General features: G+C 42.9%; 1 protein-coding gene across 2 annotated transcripts in view; it reads left to right on the plus strand.

Annotated features, from left to right (window-relative positions):
• The window catches only part of TMTC1 (transmembrane O-mannosyltransferase targeting cadherins 1), a 151,033-nt gene that overhangs the window by 121,474 nt on the left and 5,726 nt on the right, over nt 1-23,833 (plus strand). For both annotated transcript variants that reach the window (XM_068946578.1, XM_068946587.1), the window contains 8 exons: nt 4,735-4,878; nt 11,939-12,047; nt 17,607-17,709; nt 20,944-21,079; nt 21,713-21,857; nt 22,288-22,425; nt 22,839-22,961; nt 23,574-23,651. In XM_068946578.1, the coding sequence (XP_068802679.1) occupies nt 4,735-4,878; nt 11,939-12,047; nt 17,607-17,709; nt 20,944-21,079; nt 21,713-21,857; nt 22,288-22,425; nt 22,839-22,961; nt 23,574-23,651 (976 nt within the window). The remainder of the gene's footprint in view (nt 1-4,734; nt 4,879-11,938; nt 12,048-17,606; nt 17,710-20,943; nt 21,080-21,712; nt 21,858-22,287; nt 22,426-22,838; nt 22,962-23,573; nt 23,652-23,833) is intronic.

The raw sequence follows: 23,833 nt of genomic DNA on the forward strand, positions 1-23,833 counted from the left end.
AAGGATTCAGAGCTGGTGCAGGGAGGTGCCTTACAGTATGAGGGAACCGTGAGACAAGGTCTGTCGCGGGGCTCTTCAGCCCCTGTTCTCCTTTTACCAGAGAAGAGGTAGCACAGCCTGTTTTCTCACAGAAGCCCAGCGGTGATAATTAATCACAGCTGCCTCAAAGGTGAAAAGTTCCTTGCGAGTGCTAAGTTTAAATGCATTCCTTAATCAAAAATGCATTAAGTAAAAAAACAGGCATGCTGGGTCTCCCCAGCTGAGTGAGTTGCTGATTTTTCCCTGTAGCAGACGCGGGTATGCCTGGAGCCTCTTGGGATATTGTGTGAGAGGATGCAGGCAGCTTTTGCCTTCCTGCCACAGCCATGGCTTGGCCGTTAGGTTAACCACGTCCAGAGCTGCTTTACTTTCATGTCCCGCATCCGAGGGAAGGCTCTGGCCTTCTTTGCAAAAACCTCTTTTGTCGTGTGGCTGCAGGAGGCCGCGAGGATCCCTGAAACGTGGCGCTCCAGCCGCTTTCCGTGCAGCTCAGCGCCGGTTCCCCGGATAGTTGTGCGTTAGGCTAGCCCCATCCCCTCTCGTTTGCTGCCCCGGTGCAACGATGGCTGTGCAGAAACCGTATAACGCTCTCACGAAGAGCAAGTGGGGAGCTGTCATGCTAATAACTTTTGCCCCCCTAATACCTCTGGCACCAGATCAAGAGCTGCTTAAAGGCAGGACTGTGAACAGAGCTTGCCAATTGTTTAAGTGCTTTCTCCGAATCTGAATTAAAAGAATTAAAATACTTGGTGTATTATAGGTTGTATCCGTGACAACAAATTCCCTCTCTTTCCCTTTTTTCTGGATTTGTCTCATAGTATAGACACATGGCCAACAAACAAAACCCTTCTTTTTTTTTTTAAACTCATGTTTCAGGTAATAACATAATTAAGCTAAAAAAGCTAAGTAAATGGTCCTCAGCATTTTAATGGCTATATGTTTTATACCTGATGTCTTCTTATGAAACTGGAAGTTTCCTAACTGTGCAAGGCAATAAGGCTTTTGTTCAGTGGTATTAGAGGGAATTTTGCTAGCCTAAAAGAAGTGGGGATAATTACTAATTACAGGAGTTTTGTGCAGTGTATACCTGTAATAGTTAAAGGGAAAGCTGTTGAAATTTATTCTGACAATTGCAGCAACAGCACTGAAGGAATCATTTGAATTATTCATTCTGCAGCAAGGAAGCATCCCACTTGTCTACTTGTCTTCTCTGTAGAATTGAAAGCCCAACCTGATTTAAAATATACTTTTAAGGGTTGGTTTCTTTTTTCTTTCTTAAGGTAATTGTGGCCTTTCAGGACTTTTTTTTCAATCACCTGTGAAAGCAGATTATTAAAAGAAAATTCTTCTGATTTCTAAAAGAGAGGAGAAACATATTTTTACATACACTGCTTCTTGTAGAAGTATAATGAAATTCAGCTTTCTTTCATAAATAATGCAGCACTTGCATTTGATTAGGTGAAGCCTAGAGGAATTTCTACCTAATCAGATACATAGCAAGAAGAATATTGCCTGCAGACTGTTACCATCATCAATGGTGGTGGCAAGGAAAATGCATCTCTGTGTGTGTCCACACAGAAAGCTCTGCTTCTAAAGGGAAGTTATAAAACAATGTATACCTTCTAACAACAGGATTTTTTGCATCTCAGAATGTCTCAGCTATTTGTAAAACAAGGTCTGGGTTCTGAATATTATTATTACTGTGGCATGAAGGTACTCTAGGTTGGCCAGAGACATCATTGTTCTGGTAATTTGTTTCTGACTTTTCCAAGAAATAAATGCATGTGGGAAGAGACAGTCTTTGCATCAGAGAGCTTACAGTCAAAATAAGCAAGGTAGGCAATGGGAAACCATTGGATCTGATTCCAAGAGTCTTGAAAAATAACAGAAAACCCTCAGTAAGATTAAAAGAAAAAAAACATACACATGCCTCCGCTCATTAGAATAATACATCATGTACAGCAAAAAGGATAAAAAGCAATTTGCAAATGGTATAGCTGCAAATTTTGCAGAAGCACTTTGAGACTTCTTTAGTAAATGTTGCTTTCATTAGTCACCTGTGGTCAAGGTTTATGATGCTGTGTAAATTTGGCCACAAGACTTTGTTCTACTCCATTTTTATCCTCAGGAAGTTGCTAATAACGGCAGTGACTGTGCATGAAGAGAAGGTAGATGGAGTAAGACCATTAGTCCTTGAGTCCACATCCATATTAAACAATAAAAGCCTCATCCTCTGTCCCTGAGGCCGACTGGCATGAGCTGGTCTGCACTCATTCAGGGAGCACCTCTCCCCCACCGAGAGTGTCTGGCGAAGCCCTTGCTCTACTGCCATAGGAAAGTAATATTCCAAATAAAAACATGAAGAACTGAAGCCCAACCCAAAAGCCCAGTGACACTGTCTTATCTCACTGTGCTCAAGTTTATCTCTGAACATGTGTTTGGATATGTAAATTTGCAAATGTCGTAACTTCTTTGGGCCAGATGCTGAGCCAGTATAAGTTGACAATTTGTGCTATCTGAGGTTCTGATTTCTCACTTGTAATAAGTAAACCTAAAACAGCAGGAATAGAGCCTAGGATACATGGGAGACGTGTTAGTGTCCTCTGATTTGCTGTCGAAAGGTTTTAACACTGCGCTCAGAACTGTATTTATGGAGCTGCTGGTCAGAACTGTGTAGTTTAAAAGTGAAATCTGTTCCCTCTTTTAATCTTAATTGAGTTTTCATTCTTCTCCAAATCAGTCCAAGCAAATCTCCCGGGCCTAAAATGTCATGGGAGCACTAGAAGCCAAGAGGAGAATTAATTTCTGAAAGTCTGAGAACAAAAACATCAGGTTTAGGGCTGTAAAATGTTAATCTGTTTCTGACTTTCGCAACAGTTGTCTGAAATACTTTTGCCCGCTCGTAACTCAAGCAACTTCATGCCAGATATTAGAACCTTTTGTTGTATGTGAGTACTGACAAAAATAATGCATGGCTTCTGTCTTAGCCAAAAGGAAAAAAAAGGCTAGAAAAAATGATAATTTCCAAACCTTTTAAATTAAAAACAGTGTCAAAATTCCCATGGAAGAAATAGAAAAAAGGCTGAGCCCTCAGTTATTTGCCCTAAGATAGATAGGATCTTCTTATTTCAAGATCCTGGCCAAGGTATCGCATACTGATACATCCCACCCAGCGAAGACCAAGCAAGCTTGGTCCTTTCCCTTGCTCCCTGCTATTCCTGTGGGAAGGATTTCCCACAGGCTGCTTCAGCTCATCAGGCGTGCCGAGTAGCTTCAGGGATGGAAAGTGATGCTATTTCAGTGCTAACTGCAATCTAGCTTTGAATTTCCTACTCTTCCCCTGTGACAAGATTAATTAGTGAGCTCTTCAAACATCACTTCAGTGAGCAGTGAATGTAGGTACTGTGGGTGAACAGCTGTGCCACTGGGCAACACAATACTTAAGACACCAGCTTGTAACCTGCCCCTCAGTGCTTGCAGCAGGATTGGTTGCCCCTGGGAGATGGGATGTTATCTCTGCATGAGGGATGTTGACATTGTCGTAGTCATTTTTTATTATTATTAGTTATTATTATTAGTGGTTATGAGTTGTGGTCACTACATTTATCTTTAGTTGGTATAGTAGATTAAATTTTAAAAAATATATGTTGCCGCATCGTTGAGCACCCTCTTCTCAACTATGTGGTTTTGCAATGCTTGTCTGCTAGGTTTGGAGCTGGGCAGAAAAAGAATGTTGGGACTCCTTTCTTATTTAGCTGTAGAAAACATCCCATGTTCATTATCAGAGCATGTCCCCTTCTCTCAGAGGACGTGCAAGTTCCTGGCTTCACCCCCAAATCAGACCCTTGCCAGCCAGAATCACTTGTGCGCTGTGGAACCAAAGTGTGACTGATGCAAATATTGCAGCGGTGTATAAAATGATGAATTATTCATGGTACTTAAATACAGAAGATCCCAGGGCTGAACTGACATGACGAAAAACTCCACGTAAAAAACCCATGGGAAGACTTAGATTAAGAACAGTCCCAAACTTGAGAGTCAGGCTGCATTGTAGAGCCTAAATCTCTTCTTCTTCCTTTAAATGCCTCTCCTCATGCCGTACCCTGCACTATCATGACTAACTACTTTTAACGTCATTATCTATATCAATTTCCCATGAATTATAAAGCTGTTATTGGTATTTTACAAATTGGGACCTAAAGCACAGAAACGTCAAATGATTTGTTGTGATTCAAAGTAGAAAATCTTCAGGGGCAGCAGGATTTGAGACTAGATCTTCTCAAACTAAAGCCTCGACCATCCTCCCTGTCATGAATAAAATGATCATCTGAAGGACTTCAGAGGGCAAGCAGCTGTGCACTGTTTCATAACAAGAACATCAGAGGGGGCTTCTGCATATCTTCTTACATAGCTGGTCTCCCTACTTGACTGGGATTTCTGTGGGCTACTATAATGTGTTTATTTCATTGTCATTATAATTAACTTCAATTTTCATCCTTCTATGACGCAAAGTATCCTAGATGCTAAGTCTTAGCTTTGGTCACTTTCACCTCTGCTGTTTTCTGGTGAAAAATCTAAGGAAGAGTGTCCTTCCCTTTACCGAGTGCAGAACTGCAGTAGCGGCGGGACTAGCGACTAGCGAGCTTTATTTGTCAGTTAGTGAGTGTCTGTGACTTGATATTTCAATTTTTCTAGGCTGTACCCTCGTCATGCAAGTGCTCTCAACAACTTGGGGACGTTGACCAAAGACGTGGTGGAGGCAAAGGACTATTACAGACGGGCCCTTCAGTTAAACCCTCAGCACAATCGTGCACTATTCAATCTCGGCAATCTGCTCAAGTAAGTTGAACACAGAACTGGCTTCAAGGAAATTCATGTTCTCTCTGTGCTGATCACCAAAGTAGATTTTTTACCAGCTGATGAGGGAATGGCCTTATTTCTTACTGGCAACCAAGACTAGCAACACAGAAACAAGGCTTAGTTTGGATACCCATCATCTGTCTGCCAGGTCAGTTTGGGTGCTGTTTGCCATCGTGCTTCAGCTTAAGGGAAGTCATCTACTCCAAACTAGGCATCAAAAACTGAGATATTGAAAACAAAACTGACCACTTGAGATTTCCACCTCAATGGTAAGCCTTTCCTGTGGAGCAAGTCACATCATTCAAAGTCAGCCATCTGTTGCAGACCTAATGAATAATGAACTTCCCTCTGGATGTTCCTATTTCTCATCATTAGCTGTAAATGGAAGGTTGGAATGTAGTTTAGGCATAAACACCTAACTCTGAGATGCTCAGAGCAGGAGATGGTTCATCCCTTTGGGAGGGGGGGAGTCTCTGTACTGGAGGGGAAAGTTGGCTTGCATCCCTACATTGGTACTCTGCTGAGTCAGAAAATGAACTAATCAGCTCATAATTTGACTTGTCGTTATTTAGATTGCCTGTGTGTAGCAAGGAGAATATCAGACAGTCATAATCGTGCAAATTAATTGGAGTAACTATTTCTGAAGTCTGAAGTCAGATCTATGTGAGGATCTTTGCCAGTATGGTCTAAAATCTTCTAGAAGCGCAATTAAAAAATAAAGCACAAACATTTCCATTCCTGCACTACTATTTTGCCCTAGGGAAAAAATCCCTTGCTTTTGCTAGGATAGCTTATTTTGATAGCAGTAAACTACAGCAGTAAAAGTACATTTTTGCTGATATAAACTGCACCTATTTTGTAGGGGGCATTGCTGGTAATAGCTCTCTGGTAAATCTTTTAGAGCAGATCTGGCTTTAGTGTTGAGGGGTTATAAAGTGACACTGTCTCATCAAAACATACTTGATCTCTTTAGTTCTAAAAAGTCGCTTTTATTGTGAGTTTACATGAAGGACATTAAGCGGTTCGTTGAAGTTCTACATGGCCTGTTGGGTAATGGAGAAGTTATCAGGAGAACTTTAGAAGTAAATGTGATTGCTTTGGATTAGAATATGGAGGTGAGTAACTCTTAAATAAAAAGTAGGCTACTGCTTTACTGGAAACACTCACCAAAAAAAGAGGTAAAGATTGACTTACTACAAAAGGAATAGAAGGTCTTTGCATTATTTATCAGGTTTGGTTGACTGAAATTAATCTTAGGTGGCAAAGCTATTTAAAAATATATGTTGTCCTTTTAACCCATCATATTTACCTTAGTTATTACTCTCGGTAATTCTTTTTTTTTAATATAAAATATTAATACAAAAAGATACAATCCAGAAGCAGCATCGGGACATCTTATGTCAATAACGCTTAAATTTGGCCTGTGGGTGGGCCCTTGTGACCCAGCAGATGGGCAGAAACTGGATTTGTTGCACCTGCAAAGCACACAGGAAGCATCTGGGAAGTTGTCTTAGAACTGCTGTTTATTATGTGTGCAATATGTCATGGTTTTCCTAATGTGATATTTAAAATACTGCCTGTCTCATCGGATTGTATGCAGTCTGCATCCTGCTGTAATGCTGGGTAGTGCTATATATTAAAGGTGTGCAATGCTCACTTCGCTAAAGATCTTTAAAAGAATGCACTCAGGTTCCATCCCCACCTTTTCCCACACCCGCTTGCGCCTATTTTTTAAACCTTTTTTAGGCTTCAAAAGCAACCTGTTGCATCTGGACACACTAATAGTATTAATTATAACGGAATCCAGGTGTCTTCATCTCCCTATACAGCTTGAAAAGAAAGTTCAAAACTGCATAGAATTCATGGTGGAGGGATTAACACACACGTACACCAGATGCTGTGCAGTCACATCCTATGTGAATGTCTCCTCTCGGACACTAGCCATTCTCTCAAACCTGTTTTCCCACACCTTTCCTGGATCATCAGTCACATTCACAGAGATCATCGGCTGTGCTAGAGCATTAGGTGACTCATGAGATGACCGAATGGAAAACTAGGCAGAGATTCCACACTCACTCTTCCTATGAGTTTGTGTCTGTTTTCTACCTAGCTCTCCGAATTATCTTTTCATTCAACCTGGTATAGAGCACGCACTGAGAAACTGTGATCTACTGGAGAGATCAGTTCTGTGCTGTGTATATAGGGTAACTAGTATTCTGCAGACCCTAAATGAATATAAGTTAAGAAATAAATGAAAATATGCAGAGTATTACAAGCAGATATTTCTTTCTGCCTGTGCTATGAGACGTTATGAAGAGTGTTTTGATTTTTAAACTTAAGGCTAAGAGAAGATAAAAGGTCAAGACCTAAAAGCATTTTCTGTCCTCTTTAGAGAGGTTTCAGTGATCATGCATGGTACAGATCAGGGAGAACCAGATCTGCAATACTTAAAGCATGTGCAGTAACAACATTGCTTGTGAGAGGACATGTAACGAAACCGTCTGGCATGGGGAATTCGGAGACTTACTCTGTAGCGTTCCTTATATCCACTCCTGCTTCTAGTGTGGAAATTTGATTGCAAATATGAAATTTCACTGCCTATGAGTTTTGAGAAAGAGGAACTCCATGATTTTGAAAAGAAGGATTTGCTATTCCCATGTGGGAATCTGCCTCTCATTATTCTCTGGAAATAGGCTATCTATTCAAGTAACTGTTCCTTGTGATTTAAGCTTGCATAAAAATTTGTTTTGGAAAGCACAGGCAGGGTGGAATCTTTAGGGTTTTTTTCCGTGAGAGTCCTAGATTGAAAAAACGTTTCCATTTTCTGTTTGCACGTAATGAAGACAGGTAGGTGCCAGAAGATGAGTGTTCTTAGGAAGCACTGGATGATAATGGTTGCATAAGCCCCTGATTTTGTTCACATTTTGTAGAATAAAGTTGTATGCCATTATTTTCTTGCCTTATATGAATATTGGACAGTGCATAATTAAACAATGCAGACAGATTTCTCAGATGAAAAGACCCAAAAGAATGGTCTATCTAAAAATGAAGAATCACCTTCTCCCCTTTTTTAGTCCCCATGATCAGTGATACAAAGCAGCCTGATACTACTTTCTTTTAAGTTTCACATTATGTACATATTTAACTCATATGTATAGGTTCAGTTTTGCTGAGATAGAACTTGAAAAACTGAGATAAATATGGATCATTCAGAACACCTTACATAAATTTATAGCCTGTGGGATATTCTGTAAAAAGACAGGAAATAAAATATTATGAACATTTGAAATAAATATTTAGGAGCTCAGCTTGCTATTGCAGGAAGAATGGGAGGAAACTTATTCTTTGCCATATTGTATCTATCCATATGTAAAGCACTCTAATATTCAGTACAGCAGTTCTTATGAAGAAAAGCCTCATAACTCTTACATGCTTTGAGCATGTTAAGACTACATTTTCAAGGGGAAAGGGAAATGCCTAGAAAAAATATTCACTGAAATCTTGGGTATGCTCAAAGGACTTATTCCCTGCTGAATGTGGAGTAACACACAACATGTCCTGTGCGCTTGTTAGCATGATCTAATCAGAGTTTAGCAAACTCATCTATTCATAGGAAGGACTGTCTCGCCCTCTGTAATACAGGCTTTGAGATGTATGTGTACGTGAATGTTCTGACACAGGCTCGTGTAATTGTCTGAAGGGGCTGGAAAACATCAAATAGATGTTAAACACATTGAAATTTAAAATCTTTCAGAAAGTGAAACAAATGGACGAGCCAACTGAATGATACTCTTGATGCTTCTCGTCATGTCACTGAGAAGAGTGTGGCTCTGGCTTCTGTATGTCCTCTGATTGGTGTAGCTGCAGATAGCAATAAGGTCACTCCTGAACCTTTTCTTGTCCAGCTCACTCAGCCTCTCCTCATGTGCCATGTACTCCAGCTCTGACTATCTTAGTGGCCCTCCACTGGGCTTCCGCCAGTAGGTCCATGTCTTTCCTGTAATGGGGAGCTCAAAACGTGACTCTTCTCCAGATGTGGTCTCCCAGGTGTGGAATAGAGGGAAGATCACCTCCCTGGACCAGCTATCTACTTTCTAGCCAGTCAGCCCCAGCCTGTCCTGTAGCATTGGGGTTATCCCATCCCAGGCGTAGGACTTGCATTTGCTTTTGTCTAATTTCATGAGCTGCTTGCGAGTCCATTTCTCCAGCCTGTGCAGGTCCCTCTGAGTAGCAGCCCTGCCCTTCAGCGTACTGCCCGCTCCTGCCAATTTGGCGTTATCCACATTGCATAAATGAATGCCAAGGGAATATATCTAAATGATCTGAATCATTCCTAACACAGAAAGTCAAGCAGTCTTAGAAGTTTACTTTTACATAGGCACGGCTGGATGATAGAAAACCAAAATCAGATGCTCAGAAAAGTTGTGGAGCCTTTACTGAGTTCTGTGTTTCTGGCTTTACTGCAGTAAGAACAAACTTCACAAAGTAAGACAAATCATTTTAAAACTTAAAAAGTGCACTAGAACACTAATTCCTAGGCTACTCTTTCAATCTGTTGTGAATGAAATTTGCTCCAGTGCTAACAGCCCACACACAGCCCCTGTGTATCACCAGACCTCTAGCTGATGGCTGAAGCTGATGTTTCTCAATCTGTGGGTCACTTGCAAAATTATGGAAGAGATGCTCCTGGTGGAAAGAGGCATTCCTTGCACACTGCTTGAACATGCTAACTGCAGGGGGGAGGCTGGGGGCACAAGTAGCAGAGGGAATCAGGAGAGGACGTTGCAAGGCAAGGAAATTTGGGGAAAAATTGGATTAAGTGATCATAGACCCCTTCTGTCAGGTGAATTTGTTCCTCTCTCTGTCATAGTGAAGGTAAATTTTACCCAGCTTTTCCTGCTGCAGATACCCAATTCATGGTAAAGTAGCGTATCGGACTGTTCTCCCAGTGCTCTGTGTTCTCCCAGATTACATCAGAGTTATAAGAGCTATGGCCTCGATCCTGCAAAGTGCTGCATATGCTGGCCTTGCTCCAGGAAAGCACTTCAACCAGTAATTAATTTTCAACTTGCATGCATAAAATTTAAGTATGTGTTTAAGTGCTCGGCCAGAGCACTTGGTATCTTGCAGGCCTAAGCCGTCTTAGAAATTGTTGGATCTGCTTTTTTTAATATAATTCAGTCTGTCATATAAAAAGATGCCATAATCTTTCCCTCTCTACCCCCACTTTCAGGAGACAAACATTGTTCTTGGATCAAACAAAAAAAAGGCCATTTAGAAAAAAAAGAGCAATTAAGAGGGCTGCCCTGTGTTCAGAGTGCATACTTGTGGTTAATGGGAACTTTTAGTGCTGCTGAGTGGATCACTTAATCCTTTTATTTTTGTAGCTGGCATTTCCTACATTTTTGCCAAACATCAATACCTTTATAAAGCGGTCATCTGTTTTTGATTTATAAAAATGTGTCATGAAACTCCAGCCAAGGAATCCAAAAGTTTTATAAATTGACAAGCTAGCTAGTCTTTAATTAGCGTGAGGAAAAGTCGCTCTTTGTTTGTTTTTGCTTCACTCGGGTAATTTATACGGAGCACCACTGAAGAAGAAAAAGACTTGCACAACTGGTTTTACTTAGCTTAATGCACAGGCAAAATATCCTTCCAGTTGTATAACTAGAAAGAGAAAAAAATCTGCAAAGCCACGTATATTATCAGCTGAAATTTGCACCTTATAAACAAGATCTGGTTACCTGATCATGTTGCTCAGATGAAATCCAAGGCCAGCCAAAGCGGCAAGGTGCTCACGTATTTTCTGTGCGCCAGAGTCCTTTGTTGCTTTTTGTAAGCTGTGCTACTTGCATGCTTTGTACACTCAACACAAGGAAAATGTTATTCTCATCCAAATAAGCATCCTTAGATATTTGTTCAGGAAACTTCTTTTTCCAAGGAAAGAGCAGTACTGGAGAAATTGTAGCTCAAATAAACATCCTTAGATATTAGCTCGGGAAACCTTCTCCTTTTTCCAAGGCGATAAAAGCAGGGTAATACTGGACAAATTGTAGCTCATCAATGTAGCCATCCCTCAGATATCTCTGTTCATAATCATTACGATCTGAAGCACAGACTAATATTAATGTGAGCTGCTCGGGATCCCAGACAGAGATCTCAGACAGATTTAACTTACTAATACTTTTGATTTAAAAGTAGTAGTTTAACTAAGACGTAAGTCTTGATATATAACAGCATTTTTGTCTAGGAATATGCAAGGACTCTGCAGAGTTTTTAGAAAATGTACTTTATACTTGGGGACCCTTTTGCTAACTTGCCCTTCACACACCTTTAACTCCTGATTGGATGGATGAGGCAGAATTTGATATATTTGCCATACAGAGAAATACTGAGAGTAGGACTACAGGACTGGAGAATTTTATAGAATATCACGGTTGTGACTCAGCAGACAAAGACCTAACACTGATTGTCTGACAGGCAAGATAAAATATTTTTTGCTCCTCAGTGTGAGGTTTTGGGGAATACACTATTTCTCGGGGTGTTTTGCCTTTGTTGGGATTATTGGATAATGCCCAGGGCGACAGTCACCAGACAGCTCAGCCTCTCAGCTCCTTTCTCTTCCCCTCACGGCTGCCATTCAAATCAAAAACGGGGAATCACTGCAGGGAGCCTGTGGGCTGCTCCAGGGACTTTAAAAACCGATACGTGGAAAGTGCATGTGCCAGCATATAAAATTTAGCATGTATCCCATGTCCGCATGTATCCAGTGGCCACAGCCCCCTCCCCGCAGTCCCTCATGCACAGAGAAAGGCCAAGGGATTTGGTCGGGCTCAGGGGATGCTGGTTACGCACGCTACGGAGAGCAGGCGCGAGTTAATTATTTAGTCTTTGCTGAAAAGAACAAGACAGGGATTTTTAACGTCTCTTTAAAGTGGTTAATCAATGGGTGACCTAAACATCTATTAAAGGAACTTTTCTTTTCTTTTCTTTTCTTTTTTTTTGAATTTCATTATTTCCTATATTTTCTGTCATGCAGGTCCCGAGGGAAGAAGGAGGAGGCTATAATCCTGCTGAGGGATTCCATTAAATACGGCCCAGAGTTCGCAGACGCTTACTCAAGCCTGGCTTCCCTGTTAGCTGAACAGGTAACTGATATTGTCCAAAGCTCACGTTCCTTCTGCACGTGATGCCATCACGTTGCAGTTGCGATTCTCAGCCGAATGCCTGAGAAACGCTCTCACCTCGCACACGTGCACTGATTCTGTGGCTGTCTGGAGAGATTTTTTGGGCTGCTTTAGAGCTGACTTTTCCAGTATAGGAAGTAACTCATTCTCGGTGAGTAATGACACCCACCTGATGTGGCTTTGAATTAAATTGCTATTAAAATTGTGAGTAAATATCTTTTTTGCAGCTCGCCATGTCTTTAGCAAAGGCTTGATCCATTATTATAGCGCGCCTAGAGTATTTTGACAGCAGAATAGATGAGCCCTTCCCCCCCCCCCCACAAACGCACAAATAACATTTAGATTTTATAATAAAACACTCCAAAGTTAGGAAATGTCAGAAATAAGGTTGCCTCTGCAGCCTGGATTCAGCCCTTTGCATATATGCATTAGGATACAATTACGCTAACTATGCTGGTAGATGCTCACGTACTGGGAGTGGGAAGGTTCACTTGCTTTATGTTGCTCTTAATGAGCAGCTGTTCGATATTTTATTTAACTTCATTGTTCAATATGTGGCCCCAGGCCTTATTTACTGCGCACCGTCCAGACTGTACTCTGGAAGCAGGATTACTCATTTCCTCTAGGGCTTTTTCACCATGCTTATTATTCCAGTCTCTTAATACTCTCTGTACATTATGTAATTTATTTCTTCAGGATCCCTGTGAGGTGAACTATTGCTGTCCCCATTGAAGAAAAGGGAAATGGAGGCACCAAATGCTTGAGTTCAAAAGAAGCCGTGGAGTGTGGGTGCGCACGTGGAGACCGCTAGGGCTTGGTTTTCCTCAAGCATGCAGCAGCGGCCGAAGGGGGCTGTGCTTCCGGCATTGCTCCCACGGACTTCAGCTGCATCTTGCTCTGGGCCTCAGGGAATATCATCTTTCATTATTTTCCACTAGTCTCGTTAACAGAATTGGCTGGAACCTTCTCTCCAAAAAAGGAGATGGATAATTTTTGGCAAAATTATAAGCAAGGGTCTTATTCTGGCTTCTTTAATGATACAGGCACTCCACAAAATCCACCTTTGATAAATATGGAATACTGAAAGATGTCGTGCTATTTTCTTCTCCCTTTTAAGTGACTTTCAAATATTATCAGATATACAGCTGCAGAGACCTGGAAATATAGTGTATGAATTGAAAGAACCTCGTTGAATGGGGTCTGTGATTTGAATCAGCCCTTTAATGAAGTCTCCTGCAAGTATAGGAAATGAGTTCTGCACAGTAATACCTGGTTTTAATACTAATTGAATTAATTAATTAGAACCATTGGTCATAAGGTCAACAGAGCAATAAAAACATTATAGAGTCCCAAGGCCGTCTGCCCAAAGCAAATGTCGTCAGTAAGTCCAGCAGTAATTCACCTACTCTTACGTATAGTTTGTTCATCCTCTTGTGGCTTGAGTAAGTGGAAGGGAAAAAAAGATAGTTCGTACAGTTTCCTCAGAAAATAACGATTTCCTGCAGGCTTTTAACACCTTCTCAAGTTCAGCCATAGCAGATGACTACGTTGATTGTGTCCTTGCCCAGCCATCCTAGTGACCGCAGTCAGAGCCATCCGGCAGTACACGCTGCTCGCTGTGGCTGAGGGAATCACTCCCTGTCGCTGTGCAGTTCCTGGAGGGGTACGGGCAGAGATTTTGGCAGCTCCAGCCCAAAGGGTGATATATGTGCCAGAAGAGAGAAACGGGATCCTGTTTTTCCGTTTGAGGTTTCCCTCCTTGCCTGAGCAATAGTTTCCGAAAGGGCTAAAAGTTACAAAGCTGTTTTTCTTTCTGCTTGTAGCCCAGAGTTCTTCTCACACCTCTTCAGCTATCACTTGATGCCAGGCAGCATGCACAAAGTTATCCCAGTGGGCTGCATTCACAGACTCACTGCATAGCTTTGAGGAAGGGAATATGAATTCCCTCTTTCGGGGACATGAGAGAAAGGGGGCTGACGTGCTACAAGTTGCATATTTAAATAACTCTCATGAAGGGACCATGCTTGTGACAAACTCCTGTTCCTCTAGCTGTGTGCTAAGGCTAAGAAGGGAGGAAGCAGGTGGAAGTGACATGCTGAAATAGTGTCCTGATTGCCTTGGTTGGTCCTGCACGGTGTGTTCCCCCGTAATTTAAAGGCTGTGAGTCTGAAATCGGGCTTACGGTTCCTTTCCTTCTGTGGCGGTGAAAAATGCTCTTAGGAGGAATGCCTCATGCTCCAGGGAGTTAGGCTGTAACTCAGTGTAATTGCCCTTTTCTCTCTTTGGTAGTTGATTCTGAAACAAGAACAGACTCGGGGAAAAAAAGAAAGAACACATTGTATAAAACAGTTTGCCTTTTCTGTGCCTTTTGTAAGTGCTTGTCCTTCTTACAGCTTTCTCTACTTGATCTCATAACTGAGTCACAGTGTGGTGTTGTAGTCCATGACAGTCTGTTGCCGTTTCAGTGCTGCTAATATCAGAAATCAAACATTTTTGTTTGCCAGTTTCACGCTGCTGTAACAACACTGGTTCCCTTGGCTTTACTCAGGCCCTCTTGAGTACACCTTCTTGCCTGCTTTTGAGGTTTCATCAGCCAGCTCAAGCTACCTGATGGCTTTTTCAAGCTCTAGCTTCCGGAATCAAGTGTTGGGGTTTTTTTTGCTTTTTGTTTTTGGTAAGAATATTAGCATACCCTAAGAAAAAGAAACTCTTTAACCTAGCTGCAGAGGAAGCCCTACAGATGTGACTCAGACATACGGAGACTGAAAAACAGCCCCAAAAGAGCCCTAGACTTCAAAACCCGGGATTTCAACTGAGAGATCCTCAAATGCATAATTTTCTTAAAATCATAGAAATCTCATACATTTTTCAAGGCAGCCTTCTGAGTTTTGTGAGCTTGATGAATGTTTTATAAAGGTCTGGGAGTGGAATTGTTAAGTGTTAATGAGAATCAAGCCTTGGTTATCTTATTGCATTTCTCCTAAGGGCCAAGGGATAGGCTGCAAGGGAGAAGGCTCTGGCACACCCTTCTTAACTTCTGGCTGGACTTAATAGAAATACTTGGTTAGAGAAATCGTTCCAGACTCTGCATTGAGCCTTCTGCATGCGAGGCTAGGATGTTAGATGCCAAAAAAAAAAAGAGTTTTACGAATGCACATGCAGTGCAACAATGATAAAAGTGCACATAATGCTAAGTGCCAGTGAGTGTAAATACTTTGAGTTGGGACACTGCTAATCTAGTGTAACAGAGCACTTCCTTGTTTTGAAGATAGGATTTAGGATCAGTAAATTAAATGCAGAAAACTTGCATATATGCATGCAAAGCCACATACCGCTGCTGAAAATTAAAATTAGAGGAAAAGAAGTCAATACAGAAATCTCTGAAAATATACCTGTTAATGTCTCTCTGACATAGATATTTTGTGAGAAAGCTGCTCATCATTTTAGTCACTTCTGATGACTGCTACACTTTCCTGACCCCACAGACTCATGATGTTAAATCCATATAAATTTATCCAAAATGTCCAAACTTAGGCACTTCTTTAAAATATGTTTCTGTGTTTTATCACACACTATCTTTTCTGCTGGCTGACCTTTATCATGTACATGTGAAAGCATTTAACTGTGACAAACCATTTGCTTTTATCAAGTCATAGTCTTCAAATGCTATTAATTCCAGCTTTCAAGTTCTGAAATAGGAGGTGGGAAAGGAGTCCACGCGTTTAAACAACTACAGACCACATGCCACTGTCAGGTACAATCTTTAAATCCAGAGAGAGCCCAGTATGCTCTGAGATTTGCAGGTTTTGAGGAGAGGAGAATTCAGAGCTGGGATAAACAGCAGAAGCAGGTCCGTTTCCCACAGAGAATTAACAAAGTCGTCTGAGAAAAATATTTTTTCGGGGACTGCCTTGACTGCTAGAAGTGGTCTTTGTCTCACTTTGGTGTGTGGGGACGTCTGAGAGGACACTGTCCCCACAAAGCCCACCTCCTTGGCAGGTGCCAGTGGCAAGGTGCAGCAGGTCACTGGGAGCCCTGGTAGGGTGGTACGTTAGTGGACCTATCTCTCGTTTCAGTATGGTTTCAGCTCCCAACTGCGAGATTTCTCTGGGTGTCTCCAAGCCCACCTCAGCGGGCGTTTTGCCTGGGGCTTCAGGAAGAAGCTGTGGGGGTTGTCCTCATGAGGATCTTCCAGCCAACCTGGGTGGACCAATCGAGAAAAGAGCCTTGCTGCTGGAGGTTTAACCCTCTGCACCCTCCTTGCTTCCACTGTAAAAAGCCTTCCCCCCATAAATAACACCGCAATAGCAAAGCTCTGAGATTGAGGGGAAAAAAAAATGCAATAACTGTGGTGTTAGTGAGCATGCAGGCAGCTGGCACGTACTGTCTGGCTAGAGGGAAATGAAAACCTTATTTGGTTGCTGCTTGATCTGAACTAGACACCTTATTTTCATTTCGGGACCTGGATGCCCATGCACGTAGCACAGACTAGACCGAGCACAGTCCATAGGATGCTTATTTGGGCAAGATGGTCCCCCCAGAAGATCTATATTTTCCAGAAACACTCGGCGCCATCAAACCTCATTGAAATCTGTGCAAAATGAAAAGGCTCATAGTCTTTCACATCTGAAAATCAGGCCAACTGTAGATCCCAGTGATCTACATCTCACACATTGACAAAAGCTGCTTTTAATCTGAATCTGTCTTATTTGCCCCTCTCCCTCTTTGCCCCCAGTCTTCCTCCTTCTTCCCCCACTCCCCTGCACTAGCTCTCTCCATCCCCCAGCTGTCACGCACTCCAAGCTTTTGTTCGTCATGTTTTTCCTGCTGCTTAGGGAACCAAAAGCAGAGCTCCTGAAGGGAAAAGCTAGCCAGCAAGATGCTCATTAAACAAATAAATGAAAATATATCATCCCCCAAATAACAGATATTTCTTAACCCTGTCACTGTGCATTTTCTGGCTGGGTGTGTGCCTGGCTGAGCCTCTCTGACATTACGCACAAGCCACTGAAGCTCTTAAAAAGCAACCTTTTCCATCTGCTATTATTGTTTTACAGATAGCTCCAACTGCAAATGTATGGGGAAAAATTGTCTGGTGTGAGGTACCAGAGAGCAGATTCTGATCTTTTAATTGCATCCAGGACGTGGTGTGCAATTTTGGCCTCCTCAAGGCAGTGGCTACTGCCAGGTTCACCCGAGGAGCTGTAAGCACCCAGTCTGGTGCTGGGGAGAGAAGAGGATTTGCAGTGATTCAACCCAGGCAGTGTCCAGACTGCCCTCAGGAATTACCTCTCTCCCCCGAGAGCTATAGGGCAGCCTGGGACCCCCAACTTCAACACCTTGGCTAGTCCCTGCGGCTCGGTGGGGTGGGCCAATGCCCTGAACTCCCCATGCAGTGAGGGAGGAAGGTGGCCCCTGCAGTATAGTACCGTAAGTGGGTATTTTCATGAAGTGCAGGTATGCGGCTGATGATGCTGACACTGTTTCTGCCACAGCTAAGATATCTCCTTCTGTTTTAAGGAACGACTTAAAGAAGCAGAGGAGGTTTATAAGGCCGGCATAGAGAATTGTCCAGAGAGCTCCGATCTGCATAACAACTACGGTGTTTTCTTAGTTGATACTGGTAAGTGAGATGGAGCAAGGGATTTTCTCTCTCTGACTTATTTGCTTTGATGTGTTTTATTTAATAGTACATTTTTAAAAGATCGTCAAGAAATTCCAGAGCAGTGGATATGCTTCTACCATAGCTTAGAAATAAATATCTCTGCTCTGCTGAGATGGCACAGTATACTGAAATGTGCAGTCAAAGCAGTGACTGTATGGCAGTGTCATCCAGCCTGTGTTTCCTACAGTATTTCTCACCCTATTAACACAGGCAGTTGCCTTCTTTAATTTGAGCTAGGCAGCATCCCGACAACGCTGCCATTTCTCCAGGAAAGCACGGCCACATAAAACAAAATCCCAGACACGCAAATGGATCATTATGGTCTTTGGGGCGCTTGCTGCTCTACTTGGTGACAAAGCAGCTCTTTGCCTATGAAGGCTAAGTGTCACTGCTGTAAAACAAACATGGCTTTTAAGCCAAGATCATCCATGAAAACAAAACGTAAGATCCTATGGGATGAATTGATTTCTCAGGAACTCCATAGTGAAATACAAAGCCTTTCTCTTCTGGGCTATTGATTCCCATCCAACTTCCAAGGACTCAGGCACTTCCTGGCATTCACATAATAAAAAAGCCCACCACTGTAATTGCCACCTTTTGTTGACAGCTTTATAAGCAAGTCCAAGTCTGAACTGAGAAACTAGTAGAAACTGCTCCTTTACCCACGTCCCTCCGGAACAGAGCTGAAAGTCACTAATGACGTATTGCAGGCTTAATGAGTGCAGTTGCTACCAATTCTGCCCCTTTCATACCATGTCAGGCTCTGGTAATGCTAGGGAAGGAAGGCCAGTGGCAAAGAGCAGTGTCCATCCTTCTGTAGGCAGCAGTCCTACCTTCGAGTTGATGCTCAGCTATCATGCTTCTTTGATATCAGTGTGAAATAAATGAGTATGAGTGTTTGTGATCAAAATAGGAAACATGGCATTAATGACAGAGGCAGAGATTCTAAGTTTTTGTCCTGCCAAAATTCAAACGTTTAAAATAATAAAAATTTGTCAGTAATTCCACTCTGACATTATGCTCCTCTCTGCTTCCCAACTCAGCTAAAATGCTCTCTCTATTCCTGCCAAAATTATTTATTCCAATAAAGTGTATTCCACCTTCCTTTTGCACTTGTATATTCTGCCAAAGTAAAAACTGTTTTTTTCCATTTTATTTCTACATTTCCCTACATACAAGCAATTAAAAAACCCTGAATTTTGATACTTTAGGCATGATCTGTAAATAATCCTTCTGAAGACAAGATGAAGTGTGAAGGAAGTAGCTTGCCTGGGAGTCCTGGGCTTCAGTGGTGGGGCTAGAGGGAATCACCGTGAAGCACTACTCCAGTTCAGTTGCAGGATTTTGTGCAGCAAGCCTCAAGCTGACATCAGCTCTGGGGAGCCGTACCTCTAGCTAACTCTGCAGTGCAAGTAGACACTCAGTGTGCCTCCCTTAATGACATACGTTACCCGCATGCATTTAACAGCGTAGGCATTGGCTGACCTTAAGGACTTAGGTGTATGCCCAGCTGCTTCCCAGCATGTTTTGTAGATGTGATTTTCAAAAACATCTGTCTGCTCAGCAGCAGGAGCAGAATGGGGCTGCTGCTGGATATTTAAAAAAATTCTACCCTGGATGACCTGTTGTTGGCCTTTGATGAATCGTAAGTGCTTCTGAGTCTCCCAACAGACTACTCTCTTCTCTCCTTTAAAGGAAAGACTGAGAAATGTTAATATTACTGTTATGTTGCATAGATAATCTCAAGAAAAATCAAACTAAATCTGAAATGCTACAAAAATAGAAATTCAGCAACATATGTTCAATGCTCCAGCAAGTGCGGGCCTTTTTCAAGTTCTTTATTCCAGGTAGAAATGGAATTAAATACACTGTAAATTGATTTGACTTAAAAAATACCAATACTGTAAGGCTTTGCTGGTGGACAAAGCTCTGTGAGTGTCAGTTTTCACCAGAAATATCTGGTCTAAAGTATGCAGACTAGTTAAATGATCATTGTGGCTAAAAATGGGATGTTCACATTGCTGAAATGTCGGGACTTTTAACTGTGCCCCATTAATGTATTTTGTAGTTAGTATGCAGGCTGTGCCTGAAGAAAGCACTGCAAGGTCTTTCAGGAGGAAAGCCGTTATTTAGATAAATAAAAATATACTTTTAAAAGTAGAACTGAAGGCCTCTGGCATAATGGTCTGGCACCTTTCTTCAATTCAAATTGAACGCTGGCATTTCCTAAAAATATGAGCCACTGTTATTGCAGGCTTTCGAGGTCATTTGCAGTGCCGTATTTTGTTGTGGTGTTTGGTGATGTCATGGGTTGTAGAACCTTGCACAGGTAGATGTTTTCTTACAGTGGAGCAGTGCCACCCAATGGCTCCTCTGAAACATGGAGATGGTGCCTGTATGCTCCAAAATAGGCATCCTGGGCACCTGCTGTCCTGGATTTATTGCACCAAGGCGGGAATTAGCTGGCTACTGGCACCTACTCCCATTCTTTTTGAGCCATGCGCAGAGGTTGAGTAAAGCCAAACGCAAAAGAGGTATAGAGAATATTTTCTGTTTTGATACAGCTGAAACTGTTTGCAGCTCTGATCGGGTTATAGGGCGTACCTGGCAGCTTGTTCTCTTGTGTCCCTTATGCACTCCCAAACGGGAGGTAGGCCAGTGTGGGAGAGACCCCCTTGCACCCAGGTAGAAGGGTACTCTCCTGGGAGGTGGGATCAATGACTTGATGACTTGGCAAATGGTTTACTGTACAGCAGCAGCAGGGCAGACTGCGAGATACTCACCCCATCGTACCCTGCAACCAGCTGGGCAGCTGTTCCCTGCAGGGTGTGTTCCTGGGAGATTCTGGAGTAGGCTCTGTCCTTACACGGGGGTACCCTCCCTGTGGGGTGTGGTAGGAGGAACGCTTTTGGTCTGGCGCCATCTTCTGGTGACTCTGTCCATGAAGTGCAAAGACCTACGTGAAGTAAATCTATTTCTCAGGATTGTCTTTGAATATCGGCCCCTAAATCGTTATTTGAACAGTGGCTTTTGCTTATGCTTAATCTCTAGAAAGACTGAGGCAGGATTTCCTGTCAGAATGGTTCCCAAGCATACAGCAATAGCTGAAAGAAAACCCGAAGCATTACTGCATGCTCAAGTTGCTAGATGATTTTCTTGAGGCATCAGCTTAACAGCTGTTTTCCTGTCCAGGGGCTCCGGAGAGGGCTGTGTCGCACTACAGACAGGCCATCCGTCTGAGCCCAACTCACCATGTTGCCATGGTGAACCTGGGCAGGCTTTACCGCTCTTTGGGTCAGAACAAAGAGGCTGAAGCATGGTACAAAAGGTAAGAATTTGAGCTGAGAGACAGATGTTACCCCTACCCCCCGGTACAGTGTCTCCTTGCTAAAGGGCCTCGTTAAAGAGTTCGGTGTCATTTCAATCTGTCAGTGTAGCGTTTGCATTTTTTTTCTCCCCTTCTCCATCCATTTGAAATCAGGTGTGCCTTTGCTTACTAGACTATTTAATGGGAGTGCTTCGTGGGTAAGCACTGACTCAGTGTTGACTTCTCTGGACTGTTCCCAAGCTACCATGATGCACACTGCTGCTTTCGGCCGGGGAATTCAGGCCCTTCCCAGCCACGTGCTAGTAAGCAGACTTTGCCTGCCGGTATAAAACAGGCTGGACTATTCTTTTTCCTCCTTTTTTGGCATCCTGATTTGTGCTTGCACTCCCCTGGCTGTGCCACTGTCAGCCTTCTCCACCCCTGTTGCTTGTTTGCACGCACATACTTTGGAGGTGATCCTCTCTCCTCCTCAGGTTGCCCTCATCGCTTTGCAAGGACTTCAGATTGTGCTTCCTGGGGTGGGACCATGCCATGCAGAGTAGCTTTGCTACTCTGTCCCAGGGCAAATCACAGCCTGCTCTTTCGCTTTGATCCCCAAATTACCTGGAAACATCTCTTTTTCCCAACATTCAGGGCACTGAAGGTATCCCGGAAAGCTGAAATCCTCTCCCCACTTGGGGCTCTATATTACAACACTGGGAGGTATGAAGAAGCTTTGCAGGTTTACAGAGAAGCCGTGTCACTGCAGCCTTCCAATAAAGAAATCCGACTGGCGCTGGTGAGTGTAGGACCAGCATGGTCAGGACAGAGCCATGACACACTATCACTATGGAAAGGGATGTCCATGTTAGTGTGAAAATTATCCAAGGCTGAAGCCCCGCAGAGAGACCAGACAGAGCTTGGCTATATATCCAGGCTGACCATCAAGCAAATCTCTCTTCTTCTTTGCTCCTCACACCGTCCCGACCTCAGACCCTGTGTCTCAGCCACCACCTTTCCAGTTGAGCAGGACCCGTCACAGATAAAATCTGACCTGCTCCTTGCTCACTAGGCTTTCAGGCTTTCCTTGATGAACAGTTGCCTCTTAGCACTGCCACCCCTGCCTTGCCACAAAGCAAGAGGCCAGGACCGTTCACTGGGTAGAAGCTTGTATATTAAAGAGGGCTGAGTCTTTAAAAATCATAACCGTTCATAATGTGGATCCCTAGGCCCAGGTTTTAGCAATGATGGGGCGGACAAAGGAAGCTGAAAAGATGACAAACCATATTCTCTACGAAGATGCAGAGTGTCTGGAGTGCTACCGCCTTCTATCAGCAATCTACAGCAAGCAGGAGCACTATGCTAAGGTACAGAGATCTCCGTGTGCTGGTGTCCCAGGGGCTCACACACAGAGCTCACGTTGAATTTTATGCTCTGCCTCTCCAGAGTCATGTCACATGCCTTAGCACACATGCATTAGGCTTAGTTTATTTTTACTAAACCCTTCTGTTTACCTCGGTAATGGGACTAAAGATAAGCAACGTGATTTTCAAGGCTTGTGAGCCTTTACTGCTCCTACCACTGTCAGCGCCATCACACATCAGCCAAAAGCATCCAAAATTCTTATTTCCAAATGTGATAACAGCGTAGGGCGAATGAGGGAAGGGGTTGATGACTTGTTGCTTTGGCTCCTGTGCTGGGAGACTCCGGTGGTGGGGTGAGCATGAGAAGGTGGAAGGAGCAGAATACAGTAATAAAATGCCCTCTTGCTTTTTCACAGGCACTTGAAGTTATAGACAAAGCTCTTCAGCTAAAACCAAAGGATCCAAAAGTCATATCAGAGCTCTTTTTCACTAAAGGAAACCAGCTAAGAGAACAGAATCTCCTTGATAAGGCTTTTGAGGTATGACTGCTCTAAGCCCAATAGGTAGATTTATAGGTTAAAGAATGGAGTTAACTCATTGCAGCTGATACTCCATGCTGCATGCACCATGGGTATTGACCTTGGGAGCTCATCGGTTCACCAGTGGTACAGCTAAAGCTATGGAATAGTGATGTCTTTGTCAGAGTTAGTTACAACTGTTTTTCTCATTAGAGGACCGGTTTCTACCCCTAAACCTCTGCCTTGTTTATTAATGTGTGCCTTGCAAATAAGGAGCATCTCAGCCCACACACTGTTTGTGGGAGACAGGCACTTGCTGGTGGGAATGACCTTGCGTGCAGGACACCTCTGTGGTGCAGGGCAGTGGGGAGAGGGTCGCAGGTGTGGTGTGGTTCCTCATGTGATGCTGTGGGCATAGCAAAACCTGTGAGATGAACTCAGTGGGGGAAAAGTATAATCTGTCATCTCTCCTAAAAAAGACTGAAAGTCAGCATGCGTATTGTATATAAGAGGAATTTGAAACTATATTTTAAGTAGATTCGAGGAGGGGAATCTTAGTCTCTTTCCCCTCTCTTAGCTGGTTTTGACTGAAGATTCAGACTTCTAACCTAAAAATGTTCCATATTTATTTAGAGCTATAAACGGGCTGTGGAGCTCAACCCAGACCAAGCACAAGCCTGGATGAACATGGGAGGCATTGAACACATCAAGGTTTGAAAATTTTGCTTTTCCTTAAGCTATCAACTGCAGGGACCACTACTCAGGACAGAAAGCTAAACTTACCTTAGACTGCCAAGAGCTACATATTTGTGGGCAGTAGGTGACCGTGGCCTATTTTGTCCAAAGAGGAAGAAAGTCTATTCCAGCTCCAGCCAGAATTTTCCTACCAGGTG

Source organism: Struthio camelus, chromosome 1 (assembly GCF_040807025.1).
Source record: "Struthio camelus isolate bStrCam1 chromosome 1, bStrCam1.hap1, whole genome shotgun sequence".
Lineage (NCBI taxonomy): Eukaryota > Metazoa > Chordata > Aves > Struthioniformes > Struthionidae > Struthio > Struthio camelus.